Source organism: Mercenaria mercenaria, chromosome 10, assembly GCF_021730395.1.
Source record: "Mercenaria mercenaria strain notata chromosome 10, MADL_Memer_1, whole genome shotgun sequence".
NCBI lineage: Eukaryota > Metazoa > Mollusca > Bivalvia > Venerida > Veneridae > Mercenaria > Mercenaria mercenaria.
The window spans coordinates 27916539-27937548 of NC_069370.1; the positions used below are offsets into that span (position 1 = coordinate 27916539).

A 21010-nucleotide genomic window follows, 5' to 3' on the forward strand; every position below is an offset into this window, starting at 1 on the left:
TTATTCTACATCCTTTGCATGTTCTTTAATTCTCGTTCCAAAGTTCCTTCCTGTTTCTTCAATGTATATTTTGTTGTAACTTTTACAAGGAATCTTGTACACTATTTCAATTTTTTCTAATTTATCCTGCTTGTCCTTTGGATGTATCAAGATGTTACGTATTGTCTGCTTGGGTTTTACCGCAGTTGCTATATGATGTTTTCTTAGCACTCTAGATACTCCCTCTGTTAAGCCTTTTACGTAAGGTAGGATGACTAAACCTTTCGAACTGTCCTTGTCTTTGTCTTTGGGGTTTCCTTTCTTCTTTGTGTCTTTCTTTCTTTCTATCTGCTTTTTCACTTTTTGAAATGACCACTTTGGATATCCACATTTTCTCAAAGCCTCCACTATATGAGCTTCCTCTTTCTTTCTGTCATTTTCCTCCGTGACTATATCGTTGCACCTGTCAAATAACGTTTATGTTGCAACGGATTGTGGGAGGAGAAGTGGAGATATTAGTCCGTGCGTGTTTTCTTTCTGTACACCAGTAATTTCACACTACCGTCCGGCCTTCTGACAATCAGTGTGTCCAAGAATGGTATTGTTCCATTGTTCTCTTCCTCATGTGTGAATTTGATGCTGTCTGTGGCACTGACAGTGTTGAGGTGGTCAGTCAGGTTTTGAGTTTCTCCCCTATTCATCTTCTCTAGGATATCGTCAACGTAACGTTTCCATAGTTGTGGTTTACAATTGACTGGAGCTATTGCTATTGCCTTCTTCTCAAGCCACTCCATATACAAATTAGCGTCAATAGGAGACACGGGACTACCCATAGCTGTGCCAAACGTTTGCTGAAAAATATTACCCCTAAATTGAAAAAAGGTAGTCGTTAAAATGAATTCACACAGTTCCATGATGTCACTTGGGGTCAATAAAGTTCTTTTCTTTAGAGTGCTGTTATTTTCTAATCTATCCCGAATGATTTCCAAAGCTTTGTCTGTTGGGGTGTTGGTAAATAGGGAGACAACATCGTGTGAGGCAAAGATCTCATCTTCCTCAATCATTATTTCACACATCTTTCCAGCTAAGTCTTTAGAGTTTTTGACATGATGTTCCGATAGTCCCACTAAAGGTCCTAATAGATCGGCTAATGCACGGGAACTGTTGTCTCCTATTGATTCAGTGTAGTCTACGATGTGACGTAACGGGTTACTTTCCTTGTGGATTTTCGGGGTGCAGTACATCCGGGGCATATTCTCTGACGTTGAATACAAATGTCTATATTGACTTTTCGTCATCTTTTCCTCCTATTTGAACCTTGTTAGCAAAGATATTAGTTTTCGTTTATATACCGGGGTAGGGTCTTTCTTTAGCTTTTCACATATGAGGAGGCATTCATTACTACGGTGGCCTTTCCTTTATCGGCCGGGAGAATTGTAATGTCATTGTCTTTCCTCAACTCATTGAGGGCAATGCGTTCTTCTTTGCTCAAATTGGAGATGTGTGGGATGGGGGTAGGGGGCTTTTTTCAAAAGCATTTACAGACCATGTTAATCAAAATAACCATGAGATAGACTGGGAGACTTGATCGGGAGTCAGATTACAAGACCAGGGTGATTAAAGAGGCGATACACATACGAGTCCATAGAGAGGTCATGAACAGGGACGGGGGGGGGCACCAGCTCTCACGAGTCTACGATTCGGTTTTCGTCACAGAAAGTGACGAAAATCATCGAGCATGACCGATCTCGTGCAGTTCGGCATTCTGATGATGGCCTCAGCTGAGGTCGAAACCGTCAAATAATAAGTGAATATTTGTGTTGTGATTAGAGGAAAAACATGATTCTCAAATTGCAAAACCGGTTTTGTTTCGACTGCAGTAAACATACATGTTTAAGTACAGATACGAGATGACAAACCGACGATTTCGTAATAAAAGTAAATGTAATTATTTTCTTACCCGAAATCAAGAACCAAAAAAAAAAGAAGTTCAATATTCTCAATTTTAATTTAATATACTAGATATTTGAATATATATAAATACAACTAAAAATAAACCACTTAAGGTAAAGAAGGCGTAATGAGAGGGAATTTCAAAACATGTCATGAATATACTACCACTTTAGATTCCCTACAGTTTGCCGGATTGAATTGATGAATATAGCCAGTCTATCCCTCTGATCCGTGACATTCCGTGCAAAGCATAGTTGTAAATGCATGTACACTGCTGACTAGTGTACAAATTAAACCAACTAGAGCTAATGCGGACTCAATCAAATCGAGTCTGTAATATTCACTATTTGCCTTGTCCTCGGTGCTTCCGAGGGATCAATTTTCAGATTTTGTCCGTCCGTCCGACCGTTACTTTGTAAATTTTTGTCCGGACGGTAACTCTGCCATCCCTGAAGGAACTTTGAAATAGTTTGGCATAAATATTACTAGTAACCTTAATGAGACGACGTTTCATGTGTAATACTCAGACCCCTCGCTACAAGGTCAAGGTCACATTTAAAAGTAAAACGTTAATATGGCCTGTTTCGTGTCTGGTTCGTAACTTTGCCATTCATCAAGAGGTTTTGAAATTACTTAGCATAAATGTTAATCATAATGAGACAATGTGTCATGGGCAAGACCCATAACCCTAGCTCCAAGGTCAAGGTCAGACTTAGAGTTCAAATGTTAACAGGGTCTGTTTTTGTTTCCGGTCCACATTTCTGCCGTCCATGAAGGGATTTTGAAATACCTTGGCATAAATGGTAACCATAATCAGACAATGTGTCATGCGCAAGACCCAGATCCCTTGCTCCAAGGTCAAAGTCAAACTTAGAAGTCAAAAGTTAATAGGATCCTTTTCGTGTTCGGTATATAACTCTGTTATCCATGAAGGAATTTTGAAACAACTTGGCATAATTGTTTAACATAATGAGGCAATGTGTTACGCGCGAGACCCAGACCCCTAGCTCCAAGATCAAGTTTACACTTAGAAGTCAAGTCAAAAGTTAATAGGGTCTGTTTCATGCCCGGTTCGTAACTCTGTCATTCATCAAGGAACTTTGAAATTACTTGGCATGAATATTCCCCATAACGAGAAAACGTGTCATTCATACCAACCAGACCACTAGCTCTATGGTCAAGGTCACATTTAGAGGTTAACGGTTTACATGGTCTGTTTCTTGTCCGTTACATAACTCTTCAATCGATGAAGAGATTTTAAAATTACATAGCATAAACGTTCCCCATGTTGAGATGACATGTCAGACACAAGCCCAAGACCCCTAGCTTCCCGGTCAAGGGCACACTGAGAAGTAAACACTGTATGTTCCTTTATCGGTCAATAACTCCGTAATTCATCAAAAATTACTTGTCACAATTCTTCCCTATGATGAGTTGGTGTGTCATGCTCAAGACCCAGACCCTTACTCCATGGTCAAGGTTACCTTCGGAGAACTTTTTATCTGGTCGCAAAATGATTCATACCTACACTATTCTGGCATATTTTGCGCAGAGAACTGTAGCATTCTTGGGCACACTTCGGGGACGTTTGTCACTTATAGTGCCATCTCTTGTTTGAGCTTCAATTCTAAATACATAGTATATTTTGAGAGTTATATATACTTGTAGTTTTCCCTATAAAATGTCAAGATCAGTAGTGGCTATTGTCAAGTTACCTTAAAGACACACCTCAAAATAACTGCAATCTTTTGTATTTCCATGATGGTAATTATACATTTTTGTATGGAGAAATGAGAAATAACAAGTATCTAGTTACAATTTGACAATAACCGATATAAAGCTAAGACAATGTATTTAATGCCTAAATATATTATTCAATTAATGTAGTAGTATGTACGGTACTTCATGTATTAAGTAGATCTAAGACCACACTTTGATTCTACAGTGTAGTTATTATTCTATGTTTATAAAACTATACTGGAAAGAGAATGACTGAATAAGTTTGCAGATGAAGTTGTGAAAACAGGGCCTAGATTGTCCACCTGTCGTCTTGTAGAATAGCTGTTTTTATACTAGTATTACCAGAATTATTTGCACATAAGTTCGTGGGAGGAAAGTAAAAAGTAGACCACTATGTCGTGGTGGGTCTTTAACACTTGTAATAACGATGGATAAAAATAAATGCTATAGCCTATAATTAACGGTTAATGCGAATACGATAATGTTACACACCGATAGCCACACGAAAACTACATGCAGTTATAGACTTGTTACAGTTCGCTACTGCGAAAATGTAAAGTGGTAATATTGGACTGGGAATTCATGGTATGACAAGTTGCATCCTTGATAACATGTTTAAATAATAGCAAAAGCTGATCCACACCATCCGCACCCGATGTACAATTATCAAAAATGTCAAATGCCCACTTTTTACGCAAATGGCGTCGAAAAATCATGTTTAAATTTAGCCCTAAATAGTTGTGTCATTTTTACAGCGATTAATTGTTTCGGGGCGTCCATTCAATTAAAAAAGTAATATTTTCATTAAATATAACAGGCCCGTTAAAACCTATACGGTGGTGTAATTTTCAAACATGTACTCCGACTATTCGCCAAAGGAATGCTTACTGTATGCAAAAATCATGCGAAAATCTTTCTACGAAATTATTGTTTTCGAGCGGAATGACTAAATAGTTTGTAAAAACTGTCCCATAGATTAAAAAAAGACACTAAAATTGTCATATAAATTTATTTTTCTGTAAAATGAGCGAAAAAGCGTACGACTTCGGTTTCGCTGTATTGTCTTAAATTTTCCCCTAGCCCCATTTTCACGCGCAGATTTTGTGCATCAAAATTTCAGAAGGAACTGTTTGTATTTAAGGAAAAAATAAGCTAATCACAAAAACATAAATTTCATTTTAAGCGTATTCTTATTTTGTAAGCCATTTTGTAAGCCATTTTCAGATTTCTTTCCGATTTTAATTGTCACACTTGTATACATGAATGCATGTTACACACACAAAAAAAAGCGTAATGAAAAAAAGGTACTTCTTATTAAACGTTTTACAGCTCGTTCTCTCCTTCATAGATTTTTTTTTAATTTTCTGAAAATTCTGAAAATGTTCCTGAAATGTTTTTGAATAAAATAAGATTATAAAACTCCTTGACTACCAAGTTCATTTTCAACCTACGTTTCCCCCGCGTTTTTTCCACCTAGTTCACATTGTTTGTAGGATTCATTTGCAGCCTTTATTGAAAGGCTTGTTGCATTATTATTTGGTTTAAATCCGTTTCAACTGTTTTATAAATTGTTAAATACAATTTTCCCCCGAATCCGGAGATGTTAGTTCGAGCCAGACTAGCTACAGCGTTCCGCGAAGCGGGAAAGTTGTCAATTTCTTACGGAGAGTGCCAACTGGTTAGAAACTATAAAGACAGGTTGTGTTAATAGACCGCCGTAACATAATTGAAGGTTGTTGAGAAACGGCGTAAACCAAACACAATTAAAGGAATTTATGTTTTCTTGAAAAATAAATTTATGTTATTTTTCAGTAGGCACGCCAAAGCTATAATTTCTGCTTCTGTTATTTCAATTCAGTCCATATAATATAACGTGCCCTGATTAATCAACAGTTCACGGGTGTGGTCATTTTTGGTCGTTTTATATTTCAAACCGGTTCATTCCTTCACAAAAAACTAAGCAGGCAAGTCGACACTTCGTGTACAAAAATTATGTTCATCATATATTTGAAGAGCTTGCGTTTTCCAGTAATGTTGCCACAGAAAGGATGCAAGTAAATTGCAGATAAGTTTTTGAACAAACTTTGTCTTTGTACTTTATTGCGTATTTCATTAAATTAAAGATGATTGAATCGATACAGTTATCAGATTATTGTTCGCTAAAGCTCATGAATAATTTCAAATACTAGTTCATGCGTTATTTATTTCGAAAAATCATTGGTTATTTATGATATCAAAAACTGGGTTCTTTTCACGGGAAACCCCCGTTTCTATTGCAAAGTAGTAACAATCACCATTCTTTGTGTGTTACCATTTTGTTGGGACATTGTCTACGTTTTACATTTGTCATGTAATGATTAGACTCTAACGACTAATGCCAGTCTACGTAATGATTTGACACGTCGCAAAATTTTAATAATTTAGGATGAAAACACAAATGTTCACACTGCTTATACAGTCAAACCTGAACGACTACCCTAAGTGAATAAATGAAATGTCTTTGAACATTTGAGGACCGAAGGTCTCAATGCGTGTATATTTTATAACAGCATTATCAACAACATTCTATTTGTTTCACTACTGATTTAAATATGCACTCTATTACAAATGAAATGCAACAATTAAAAACAAATGATTGAAAATTCGAGAGATTAGTTTCGATAATGAAAGAACGAATCTTTCTATGGTTGTTGCTACTATCAGTTGAATACTTTGAAAGTGTGATAATTTATCATGCTGTCCTTTACGGCCTTGTTACTGTCGTTGCAGATGGTGATAGTACAAAGTATGCTAGAACGGATTTAGTAGATTTATGTAGAAAAGGACGATGTTGATGAACACGACTAGTGGTCAAGACAATTCTTATGATGATGTTGGAATTGACGATTTTAATGATGATCACAAGGATTATCATTTTTTAACGTTGTTACTCAAGAGATATAATATTGTTGTTATTTACTAATTGTTCTGTCCTCCACCTCTGATTCATGTGTGGAAATTGGCAGTTACTTGCGGAGAACAGGTTTGTACTGGTACAGAATCCAGAAACACTGTTTAGGATAACTGCCCGCCGTTACATGACTAAACAAACATACAAAACTAATTGTTCTATTTCATCATTTTGATGGTATTCTCATGATGATGATGATGATGATGATGATGATGGCGATGATGAGCTATTAATCATACGTGTAAACGCAAAAGTAAAACATGATGATGATGATGGTGATGGTGGTGATGGTGGTTATGATGATGATGATTGCACTATGCATTTTACTGTACATTGGGTGATACTTACAGCAATACAATGTTGACCTTCTGAAACGGGAAATGGTTTTAAAAATTTAATTCATTAAGTATAATTTGTGTCACACTTTGTTCATTATACAGCGTCAATCTTTTGTTTTGTTTTATTTTTAAGCAGGTATTGAAAAGAAATTTCTTTGAGCCATGGGTAAAGAAAAATAACATGTGGACAATAGAAATTTATGTTGGATTGGGTAAAGTAGTTAGAATATTTTATTTGGTAGCAATACCTAAAGGTAATAGTCGGGTAAAAGCTAAATGTTATTAAACCGTTGTCTTTGGTCCCTTTTGTTCTACCATCTACAAAGGATTGTGACCAAACTATTGATGTTAACGCTTGTTATTAAAACTAGTTCGCTGTGGTTGTTGTAAAAGCTAACAGGTATTGACACGTTGTTTTTGGTCCATTAAAGTCGTCCTGTTTGTTCTACCATATATAATACAGACTATACATTGGTTTATGTCCGTAATATCTATCTTAACGTTTGTGCTTTCGAATTGCGACTCTGACTTTGTTTTTTTTTTGTGCTAGATGCTTCCTATGCCTGCATGTATTACGTAGGAAAATAATTCCAGATTATACTGCCAATGGTTTAGTCGCGCAGGAATTGCAGTAACATTGATTCTTGAGTATTGTATCAGTATAATATCTTACTGCCGCCATCTAGTTAATTTTTTGTCCACAGTGCCAAACCTAGGGCTGTGCGCTTTGTGACTTTATCGTAATAATGAAATCATTCATCAAAAACTAATAACTGTATAGTATTTCTGTTCTTTAGATATTTGATTGCGCGACGTTAAAACCCCAAACAAAAAAATAAATAAATTTGAAAATTTGATTTACTTTATTTAGATGCTTGTTATGCAGTTTCCCTACATCCTCTTGTCACAGGCGTTGTGCTGTTGATATATGCTAATATACCAGAACCAAGGGAGAAGCATTGTCGTTCAAACAGTACACTAGGAATAGCAGGGTGACATGAGAACGCTGTCGAACCAGCTGGCGGATGGCATGAGAAACATTGTTAAATCTAAATATACACTGGGAGTGGCAGAGTGGCATTACCTCGGTAAACTTGTTTCACCTTAGACTGGTGAAAACAAGTGGAAGCTTTGCTACCAGGGTAAGCAAAAACTATTAAGTAAAACTATTGGTCTATTCAAATATACTTAATTACATACATTTTGTACTTGAATAATGGCTGGATTATAAAGTACGTGACTTATCAAGATTACTGCCTGATGTGTCTCGGGTTAAATCCAACAAATTTATTAGGGAAATGTAACTGCTGCATAGTTGTTGGAAGCGTTTGTTTTTGGGTTTGTTTTAGGAAAAAATCAAGAGAAATAATGTCAAATACAGCTGAATAAAGCTTATATTTTTGAAAGTAAATAACCCGGGAAAAAAATTGATATTATTAAAGAAATGAATGTTGTATGTGGCTTTTAAAATAATTAGATATGATATCCAGCGTACCTTTTTATGGGCAAATTTTATTGAATAAAATATTTGGTGACCCTCAACACACTTTGTGCATTTCGGTATGGCATATTGTATACATAATCATTAGCATACTTTAGGCAATCAGAGCTAAAATCATCATCAATATGTTGAGAATTCGTTGAGCATCTTTGCCTCGGATTTTCGATAGTTGGACTTGCCTAGCACAATATTCTCCTTGCATTGTCTAGTGCATGCGTACTTATCATAGAGCTTCAGCATCATAGCGTTGTCTATTTTGTTTCTATGCATTTTGGCTAGAAATCTATCATTTCATTCATTCTTCATTTCATGATACTTCTATCTCATACAATATGCCATGATATTTCATTAATTTTCTGTAATGGTATTATAATAATAAAAGTCTTGGCCTTATCCCATTCAATCAGCACTTGTTATTTATTGTCAATAGTCAGAAGCGACAGGCCGCTCTTACTGATATAAGGTTTAAATCTAGGACACTTCTCATCATGGTTAAAGCAACATGCCTTTCAGAGTGCGGGCTTAACTGATAATGAAACAGCTAGTATAGAAAAATGCTAAAGTATGATACGCCCAGTCAACTTCCGATCGGCAGAAGTTTTCCCCGCCACAATAAATTTCTATAAATTTATCCCCCGAAAATTCTGAAGAGATACGGTTCTAAATACCTTATGCATTCAAGAAAACAGAAAGGAAAACAACTTTTTCAACTAGGTTTAAATGAACTCCGTCGGGACGATAAAAAGCCATTTTAGCATCAATATCTGTTAAAATTATGTCTCCAATTCCCGACTCTAATACGATCTTACGACCTATTCTGTCCAGTCGTTTCCGTTTAGCTTCGATCGGAGCGTTTCCCCCTCCCGATCCTGACCAGACCAGTCTTGGTAAATTATCTAAGCATATAATTATCGCCTGTGGAAAGGTGTCTCTAAAGTAAACTATCTTTTGCCTTATCATATTTCCAATGTCTGGAGTTTTGATTTTAAGTAAATCGTTACCACCTAAATTGATGATGATAATACTAGGATGTGTAGACAGAAGAACCTTTGTCTCTATGTGTTGTCTAAGTTCGCTCTAACCCAAACCTCTCTTTCCCCACCACGCAATTGACAATCCTTCTATGTTTAAGTGGGTTCATATCTCGCATCCGTGGCTGTCTCGCCTCTCTGGCGGGCCCCTGTCTGGCATTTCTGGCGGCTTGTAGTCTCCCGTTGCCTGCGGGTTCCTGTCCTTGCCTCTTCCGCAAGTTCTTGTCTAGCGTTTCTGAAACGCTGGTTTCTCCCATTGCCGACGTACTTCTGTCTAGCCCTACGCCTGCTTGTGCCACGTGGCATCGTGCTATAATATGTAGCTATCCAGCGACTAACTCAAAAATCTTACAGGCGTTGCTTCGTAGATAGTAAGGTAGCAGGGTACACTTCGAATTTTGGCCCCCGTCAATATTTGTTATAAATAGAACTTCGTGATTTTGGATGTCTGTAAATTTAAAGGGGAGAGATAATGGGTTAATAATTCTTTAGAAAATTTATACAGCCGATCATTAAAATTCATGTCAGTTGAAACTAACGTGTAGCTTTGTAGATCATGGACACCTTTCGCGGAAAAATTCCCAAAACACGGAGGTTTCTGTGCTTGTTTATTGATACTCGAAAATTTCGCTATTTGTGAAAAAACAGCTGGATGGGACCCCATTCCGTTTATACCTTACTTCAAAAGGACTATAAATTGAGAAATTCAAAAAAATTGAGCATTGTTTCTTGCAGCGGGACTTGCACTGTTCAAAAAGTGCAAAATTGGTTTTGGCACTATTTTCTTGGTGGTTAAACCTTTTGTTTTGATAATTTCTTTTTTTTGATCTTCCATTTAAATTTAAAAACACAAACTGCCGCAATTATAAAATGGCCACCCTGATTTTGCTCATAATGGAAGTGCAATATTTCACTCGCTAATGTAGGACCGTCCGTGCCCAAATTTTTCGCTCTAAGTGTACCCTGCACCTTTAAGGAAATCGCCAAAATTTTTTTTTAAAGAACTCTTAAACTTGTGCGGTTTCACAGTTTTAAAACCCCTTCTTTTGATATTCAAAATTCTAGGACTTTAAAAAGCTACCGACGGGACGCACTCAAAAAAATTTCGGAGGCCCCATAAAAGCATAAAAGTCAATATACCCTCGATTTTTTTTGATTCTACTCCCGTAACAAGGTTTTGGTTCAGTAAAAACACATTTTTTTTTTTGTTAAAACCCACACAGCGCTATCTGGCCCCCCAGCTATGCATTTTGTCAAACAGGGGGGGGTTTCGGACGGGGGGGACCCCATAAATAGGAAAAAGGGGGGGGGACATTTTTTTTTTTCGCAAAATGGGCAGAAATTTCCCTTATATCATTCCTAAAACAAAATACGTTAAATCATGTCAAAAATGGTAAAAACGGATGATTGTACGTTTTTTTTTCTCGTAGCGACAATTTGTAAATTTTTTCCAAATTTGCGCATTAGGGGGGGGCACGTTTAGACCTCTCATACAGACTTTTTTTTCATCTATTGAAAACATTTTTTTTTTTGGTTTAATTTGCGAAAGACATATAAAGTTCAGAACTATAAAACCCTCTTTTTTTCATTTCGAAAAATCTTTAAGTAGCAGGGGACACTTCGAATTTTTGGGCCCCCTCAAAATTTTTTTATAAAAGAACTTCGTGATTTTGGATGTCGTAATTAAGGGGAGAGATAATGATTATTAAATTTTTCCCAAAAAATTTATACACCGATACAGTAAAATTTTGATGTCATTGGGAAAAAAACGCGGTAGCTTTGTTGATCATGAGACACCCCTTTTGCGGAAAAAATTTAAATCCGAAGGGTTCTGTGCTTGTTGATTGATACCAGGGGAAAATTTTCGCTATTTTTTGAAAAAACGAGCGGGTGGGGCCCCCCTTCCCTTTTTCCTACGTTAATAAGGACTATTAAATTGGGGAATCAAAAAAATTAGCATTTTTCTTGCAGCGGATCTTTTGGCTGTTCAAAAGTGAAAAATTTAGATTTTGGGGATGCTATTTTTCATGGGGGTTAAACCTTTCGTTTTGATAACTTTTTTATTCTTATGAAACCTTCTTTTCCATTAATTAAAAGCTAAAAAATGCACGCAATTTTTTAAAATGGCCACCCTGATTTTGCCATAAGGGAAGGCAATATTTCGACCGCTACATGTAAAACCCCGTGCCCAAATTTTTGCATCTAATTACCCGCTACCTTAAGTTTTAACGAGAAAATTTCCGGTTTTCCTGTTTTAAAATTTTTGTTTTTGGGTTTGGTTCCCATACAAATCTGGTTTATCTATATGCTACGCTTATAACAGACCTGGTACCAATACCGGTTTTGTTTCACAAAGACTGCAGTAAACATACATGTTTAAGTATAGGTACGAGATGACAAACCGACGATTTCGTGAAAAAATAAAAGTAATAATTTTAAAAATAAGATAATGTAGATCTATAATAAACATTACAGTCACTAAATGTATCAATATTACAATTATAATATCGTTTTCGAGGACGGTGTCACCTGCAATTATTCGGCAGTCATGTGATTTCTGTACTTTTTTATTTCCCCTTAAGTCGCCATATTTTTGAATTAATAACTTTTTCCAGTCGTGTGCCCGGTAAGAGATACAATGGAAATATTGAAAACTCACTTCAATCTACAATGTGGTAAAGGTCTCTATATTTGTCAATATTTTCATCACTGCGGCCCATATCCCTTCATTACGCAACGCACTATGATTGTAAAATACGGTATGCAAGCAAAACTGATCTATTACTAGTTATGGGCACGGATATCTAGCTCTCCGGTAACTGTTTTACGGGAACCCTATAGAGCCTCAGTACCGCCTAAACAGTTACCATTGAACCAAATATACCCATCTGCACCCTTAACCAGTGAATGAGCCTTATAAAACGCAATGAATGTTTTTCACAACATGACTTACTTATAAGATCAATTTTAAGAAGAATATAATATGTAAAATAGAATTAGATTAATTTGTAAATATGTACACCGGAAATGATATTCAAATTTATTCGTTTGATTTGTTGAATTTCAGTCACATTTACACAATAAATGTCACATAAAGTATAGAGACTATGCATTCTTAATATAAGAGGAAGACACGAAATGCTCTGCATGCAACATGTAAGCAAGAGGGTAGAATCACTAAATTTCGAAAAGCCACTGAGTCTATTTCTTTTGACGTATCATCACCATCATGATCACGATCATCATCAACTTCATAATCATCATGATAATTTTTTAGTATATGTACAGATTTAAAAGCGATTTACATGATACACAATAGATTGAAAACAGCAAACTATTACATTTGCTAAATCCATTAACTTACCACGAGAATGATGAATGTAAAACGAATTAAAGGAAACGATTTTAATCAATCAGCTAGATTATACAAAAGCAGCAAGACATAAGTGAAGTAAATGGATCATTTATCTCATATTTCCTTCGATGAATTTGAATATATGAATGAATTAGCGATACAGACTTTCACAATATATACAAAGCGTAAGACAAAGAGTAACAGAGTGGAAATGTTATTGATCTGAACTTTAATAAACATGATAGATTATGTCTTTGTTAAAGAAAATAACGTAAGTTTTTCGCAAAAAAAATTAAGAAGGTAAAGCGAGATGAATAAAGAAGTATACGGGTGTCACTATTCAGTTGTTTGCAAATGTAAGGATCGTGCTGACATGTCTATTTTATAATAAATGAACATAAAAAGTTACAACTGTTGGAAACGTTTCAGTGAATGTGTAAATTACGTATTTACCCAGTTGGCTCTACACTACAGATATGTAGTTTATTGTAATTCAATTTGATTTTTATATGTATAGTTATTCCAGTCTTGTATTTCAGTCATGTGAACCCTTTTACTGATATCCAATAACATGGGGTCATTTTTACGATATTAGTATTTAAACATTGTCAACTGGATTTACCTCCAAGTCAATCTTATTTTTTATCCCATTGATAATTGGTGAGAATATTGCAAGGTCATTTAACTCCGGCGTTAGCCTGTATTGTTAGATGGTAAATTGACACGAAATTCACGCGTTTTTTGCCCAAGTTTCACCCGATTTATATACAACGCTACTGTTGTATATGAAATATAGACGGGTACAAGTCTGCTTTGCGATTGGCTATTTACGGATTATTGTGGTCTAATGACGAGAAATACGATATTAATCAATAAAGGGTCACGAGGAAAGTATTCAATGTTGGGAGAATTGCACTTTATGAATGAGTAGATATTATATAACTGTACAAACAAACAGAAGTACATTTGTGTTAAACTGTGATTAACTTGAATATATTTGAATTTATACAAACAAATTTCTACGGAACGTGCTTCATAATATTGGATACAAATGTGCTAAGATTTTTAAGAATTTTTGAATCCTTGCAGTTCATAAGTTGTCTGTGTTTAATGATGTTAGGATTTCTGTAAAAATGTACTGGGATAAACTGGATTATTTTAACTCTGAAGCGATTACAAACAAGTAAATAGTGAAATTCGCCGCCTAATTCACTGGAGCATGAGGAACATTTCCTATCATTGTATGGAATTTGACTAGCGACCGGTCTCAATAGGCAATTTATGATTTGCAGAACGATACTTAAAATTGGTAAGTACAGATGCTTATATATAATGTTAGATACTCCTCACAAACGTGTTGATCTTTAAAAAGGCCGTAAAGCTTACTCTTATTAGATGCTTGCATTTTACCGTGTCAACCCGAAAGGAAGTGGCCAATCAATGTTTGTTTTACTAATAGGTGATAGGTGCAAGTTAGATTGGCTTGATTTAAGAATATGAGTTATCTATAACTAGTTTATTCCAATATTTTATAATGTCTGTGCGTAATCAATCGGATATCTGCAGTGAGCCCGCTATATACATGCCATGAATATACTACCACTTTAGATTACCTACAGTTTGTTAACTCAGCGCCGGGTTATAGTGATGAGTATAGCCAGTCTACCCATCTGACACGTGACATTCCGTGCAAAACATAGTTGTAAATACATGTACACTACTGACTAGTGCACAAATTAAACCCACTAGAGCTAATGCGGCTTAATATATTATGTTATCAGTAAGTTATTAAGTATATATCTATTTCGTGAATTTTAATACAAACATTTGATAATTTTAGGTTTTTATTAGCTCAACTATTCAAAGAATAGTCTAGCTATTCTACTCACCCTGGCGTCGGCGTCGGCGTCGGCGTCGGCGTCACACCTTGGTTAAAGTTTTGCATGCAAGTACATACAGCTATCATTTAAAGGCATATAGCTTTGAAACTTATTTTTTCTTTTTCTAGGTCAATTACCAACCTCACTGGGTCAAGTTCCATAACTCTGACATTATTTGGACATAGAAAATCCTGGTTAAAGTTTTACATGTAAGTTACTATCTCCAAAACTAATGCAGATATTGAATTGAAACTTCACATGTGTCTTCAGGGTTATAAAACTAGTTGATAGCATCAAGTTCCATAACTCTGATCTGCATTTTGGCCAAATTATGTCCCCTTTTGGACTTAGAAAATTCTGGTTAAAGTTTTGCGTGCATATTACTATCTGCAGAACAAAGCAGATATGAAGTTGAAACTTCACATGTGCCTTCGGGGTTATAAAACTAGTTGATTGAATCAAGTCCCATAACTCTGACATGCATTTTGGTCAAATTATGTCCCCTTTTGAACATAAAACTTCTGGTTAAAGTTTTGCATGCAAGTTCACGCCTGGTAAAATGCAGAGCTACCTCTTTAAGAGGTATACGGTAAACTGCTCTGTCGCAACTTTCGAGGTAGTGCACGTCGCGATGAAAGAACATCAACAAAGGTGAGTGTCTTCATATTTTTTGCATTTTTACAAGCAGTGTATCGAATATCAAAAATCGGAGAATGGTAGGCGATGTAGATATGATTTAACTTTACAGAGAACTTTAAGTTTGCTAATTCATTCTTAATTTGTGGTCGTGGTGATGTTTACAAACAAGCTGATTTTGCAGTAAATTTGGCCATTTCGTCATGAAAGCACTTTCATTGTCAAATATTTATTTTGAGCAGTGTTGAATGTATCCGGATAGTAGTTATGTCCACTTACGAGACACAATTCAATTATCTCATTTTTATATTTATACATCATTTGTATAATACATATTGCTTATATTTTCTTATATTTATTTTGCCATTTTTGTATTCAGTGCCGTTTTGACAAGTACTTCTGGATTCAGCACCAGTACTAACTTGTTATCAGCAACTAAATATAAAGTCCTCCTACAGACACATTGTAAAATAGTCAGGGGGTTCAAACTCAAAGCCCATGATCAATAGATCTGCACCTTCACTATTGATCTAAGCGAGCGGGCTATATTTTCTTAGAATCGGCATGTGCTACTTTTTCTATATAAAAGATAAATTAAGTTAGAGAGTTAGAGAATAATTAATGCGTGAAATTGTCTTGTGAAAAGCAAGGGTTGTCTGTAACTTTAGTGGAAGTGGCTCTGATACTTGTTTACACTACCTATTGCACTCTATTACATTCAGATATGATTTTACAAGGCTCGTAAAATCATATCTGAAAATAATGACCAGAATTGCTTTTCGTTGAGGACACGACCAGTTTGTTTGTACGTACCGGTAAATAAAATATACTTTGTACAAATATCAGAGTCGCTGTGACTTCATCACGAGCACGTTCAAATGCACTAACAAGTCCAAAGATTTCCTGCGGCCATAAGTTATACAGACCAAACATTGTTATGGATGTATGTGTGACCACTCAGCCTAAAAAGTAACTTATGGGTGAATAAGGCGCTTGTTTTTGATTTTTTCATTATACCATTACGCTTTAATGTAGGAAATATTACTCCATTCTACGTGATTTACAAGTAGATCTATGAAATATGTATTTCTTAATTCTGAAAGTTATTGTTTTGAGCAAAAATAACTACATTTCCCTTTCATGTATAACATAACTTTTAGCTCAACTGGTCGCATTCCTTGACTATATTGAAATACTTTACTAGAGCTATCAAAAAATGTGATTCATGCCATCACCTGGACTTTGTTGACAACACAGGACCATAAACCAGGAAATTGAAAAGCAATTAACACAACAACCCTTATGCACAACTAGGTTACAACTATTGATCATTGCTGAAAGTTTGAATAAATTATATGAACTAATGAATGAGGAATTCAGGTCACAAACATTTCTCTATATATCATACAGAGTGCAAGCTATATTGCAAAAACGGCGTTTCATAAATGCGATAACCCAATCACATATCAGTAAAAAGTCACGTGAAATCACCCAGTTTCCATGTGCTACACTATTTGTTGTATTCCAATATACCTGCGGCCGCCGCAGGTAATGAATCTAAAATCTGAAAGTTTTAAACCGTCATGCTGATTTACGAGCTAGATAAACTTTATAGGACAACTTTACGTGGAGGCTAATTATAATGCATTTAGTGTTTTAACAATGTACGCGTTTAATTAGCAACCTCAATTAAACATACAATTACTAATAGTGAGTAGGTTATAGGAAAAAGATGTTTCCTTTTGTGAAGAAAGCACCAAACATTGTATGCAACTATTTTGAAGTATGCTGAATCCAAAAAAAGGAGGAGACACGCAGTTCGCTAATCCCAATTAGCTTAAAATGAGGCCCCAAAAGGGACCAATATTTTATTTATTTTAATAATATATTTTTGAAAGCAATGTCCAAAAGGTTAATTAATAACCTAAACTATTGACATAATATTTATTTAGTTACATTTTATACACATTTAATATATAGGACACTGACAAATGACATAGATGAGGCCCTAAAAGGGGTAAAATTGTTTAAAAAATTCATTTACAGGATGATTTTAAATTTAAGTTTGAATATTATATCACTCAGGTAAAGTTTAACAAAACTAATTTTAGTATTTAATTATATCAAAATATTATTTAAAAATTCTTTACATTTTGAGGTTCATTAAGGGTACTTTATAAAACAAGTTCACATATACATTTGTACGTACATACTCAGTAATTCATATAATCGAAATGACAGTACATATACTGTACATGGGGTACCGATAGTTCGATTTCCCTATGAATATTATTATTAAGCATTCAAAAGAGCAGCTAGAGAAGGGGTTATTTTGTGGGGGTTTTTTTTTGTTTTTTTTTAAATATCTAATTTAAATGCAGTCATGTATAAAGTATTATACAAAACATAATTTATATGTTTTTCAAGACAATTAATGACTTCAAGCTAAAGCATACGATCATCCTAATGCTTTCTTTACAACAAAGATAATGGAATGTGAGCTAAATACATTGTTGTATTTATCATTGCTAATTCATACTATATTCAATGATACTAATTTAGCTGAATTTGATTAAGATTTTTCAAGTTTTAGAATCAGTCTAAATTCCGCTTTCTTGAAAAGAGCCCTGTATTGTATGATAGCTTTACCTTTGTACGGTTTGAACCAACTACCTTCCTATTGATCAGACAACACCTTTACTACTAGACGGTCTCTCTTACTGAACCACTCCACAGAGCTTATAAGTTATAACTATAAACATTTGCAGTGATTCACTGCAGAGGCCCCAAGAACGCAAATAGTTACGTATAAAAGCTTAGATGAAATTGTGATACAGAAATAAAGAAAGTCATGCCAAATAGAGTTGGAGATAAATATTTTAAGGTAAAGATTAATTTATTAGTTTATAAACAATGTCTCCTTAAAATATACTGAGCTACAGTTATCTTGCATGTTAAGCCTTTTGACAAATAATGAAATAGTGTATTTTCTGTCTTAGGTTTGAAATCGGCCTAAATAATGATATCATGTATCTGATAAAGAAATGATCATTCAGAACATTGTACATGTGGGTCAGATTTGAGTATACTCTGCATCTCGGTATAGCCGATGGAGCTCATTCAGCATGGGTAAAATGACTATTGCATGCCGTCCTAGTTATAACCATAGCTGATATGTGCTCTTTTTTCATACAGTGTTAGGAATACCTCTCAGTAGCGCAATTATAAGTCCTAGAATAATTGCTTGTTAAAGATAATGCCCCAAGCATTTTTCGTGAACTTACAGAAGTTGAAAGAAAAGTTTCGATCAGGTTACCATAAACAAACAACTTTTAATTTTAGGCGTAACAACTTTCAATATTTAACTAAAACTGTAATAGGTTTGCCTATTTCACTCTCTAGCACACATGTCTTCAAAATGTCTAAGTATACAGGATCGGCTTGATACATTTATATCTGCCTTTGTATGTATTCTTGTAGTTACATTGATGAGTTTCATCCAAATTATAACAGCTAATTATGAAGCGTATTACATAATCAAAGCCAAGTAACAGTTCTGTTGACCTTTTCCAGTTGACAGGATAAGCAATGTCAATGTATGCTATAAATGCCTGTCTACAACCTGCTTGATACAATGTTATTTGCAATGTACGTGAACATCTCTTACGGGTTGCTTTTAATACGTCTAATTGCTTAAGAAAATTTATTCTCTGGCCTCATTTTGATATTTCTTTGCATGATAGAACAACCTACCCTTCCAGTTGTCATGTCTAGCAAACGTACTGAGACAGTATCACATCCAGATAATGCATTTTAAAGAATGTTAGCTTTAAGTCTACGTTCTTTGACGTGTCTTTTCCTGTTGGATTTTTGTTCTTGTTTTTATGCCAAAAAGACGGCTTACTACGGAATTAGTCAGCATGTACCAGAACTGTTTTTAACGGCCAAATTTAGCTACAGCTATCAACTAGCAAACTGTTTTACTATAGAAAATAACAGTGTGTATAAGTGTTGGTTGCTCGAAACATTATCCCTTTGTGGTTTTGTTTTATGCATCTGCAGTAAACAAATGTGTACCATGTCGCATACAAGTTAGTGCACCATATGTTGTAATTTCAAACTTTTGGAACAATAACACATGGTCATGTTATAAACAAAGGTATCAAGCTGTAAGTCAGTAGATTGTGCCAGATAAAATTCTAGTTTCTAAAGGAAATAGGCAGCATGAAAACATCTAAATTACCTCATGTTGACATTTCTAATATATATATATGAAGCCATGTTTGGGGAGGAACATTAAGGTATGAACATACTAAATAGCTGGCCTTCTTTATTCTAGATAAAATTGACAAATTTCAAATGGCTACAGCACAGAGCAGGACTCGTTTTAAATGTCTGTAGCTTATATTTTTACATTTTTTTAAAGAATATTGTCAGTGCTGAATAAAAACATCAAAAGAAAATTGCGGGTAATGAACTTCAGTCAAACAAACCAAATACAATATCAAGTAAAAATGATACCCCAAATTTTATGACCTACATTTGAATTAATAAAACTGTCATGCTATCATATTATTGCGAAAATTCTTCCTATATGACAATGATAGATCTGTTATATGATTTCAGCAAAAAAAAAAAAGGAAGGAAAAAAGCTTTACAGAGCAAAGAAGGAGGACTCTTTGAATGTGTCATTTTGCGACTACCATGATCTTTTCCGCGCCAGTTTTCTATTTAGTGTCTGTATACCTTAATTATGACCCTTGCATTGCTTAATTCTGTTAAATCTGGACTGACCAGTAATGACAATTGACTTTCATTACTATGTATACTTCATAGAACCAATTAAATGCCAGTGCAATAACACATTCATATATAAGAAATATAAATTTGTCAAACAAATGTATAAGAGAAGTGCTGGGAAACCTATTACAATTCCTGGATATATATTAAAAGGGTGTAAATATTAGTTTCGTGTATTTTATGGGTCTTTGGATAAGTCATTTGATTTGAAAACATGATCAAGTCATATACATATAACATACAAAAATGATCTATTGAAGGGTCTCTCTTTTTGATAAATCTATTGCCCTAATAATTACAGATATAAAGGTAAACTTGTGGACCTAAACATGTGAATATGTTTTACGTTTTTGATATGTTATACATAAGATCCATGAATTCTGTTTCTTTACTTATGTTAAGTTCAGTAATATGATATTTTTTAAGATTTAACAATTGAAATAAATTAATTTGCCCTTAAAATGTGATTTTTAACAATTTCCCCTTTAAGGACCTCATATTATTTTTCCTGAGTCTTGTATTTTGAATGTGTATAAAATGTAATTGAATAAATTTTGTGTCAAGGGTTATAATTAGTAAAGGTAATGAAGTAACATTTTAAAAATTGTTCTAGATATATTTAACTGAAATAAATAAATGGTAGTTCCCCTTTGGGGCCTCATGTTTTGGTCAATCTAAGCCTACAAATCGTATATGTAGTCCATTTCCGATCCAGTATACTTTATAATACTTAAATTCAAACTTTCATGTTTTCTTCATAAGAAACATCTTTTTACACGCAGTTGTGAAATTAAACATACAGTAAAATAAGATTACCTCCCTTTTTAATATGTATCTTGAGAAATTG

The 21010-nt window shown here is 34.7% G+C and overlaps 1 protein-coding gene across 1 annotated transcript; it reads right to left on the reverse strand.

Moving 5' to 3' along the window:
- On the reverse strand, positions 1–1277 carry LOC123560857 (uncharacterized). The gene is made up of 2 exons (XM_053516836.1): positions 523–1277; positions 1–442 (listed from the first exon to the last, which is right to left on the reverse strand). Exons 1-2 carry the CDS (start codon positions 1275–1277, stop codon positions 1–3), a joined length of 1197 nt encoding a protein of 398 aa, XP_053372811.1.
- Between the last annotated feature and the right edge of the window lie 19733 nt (positions 1278–21010).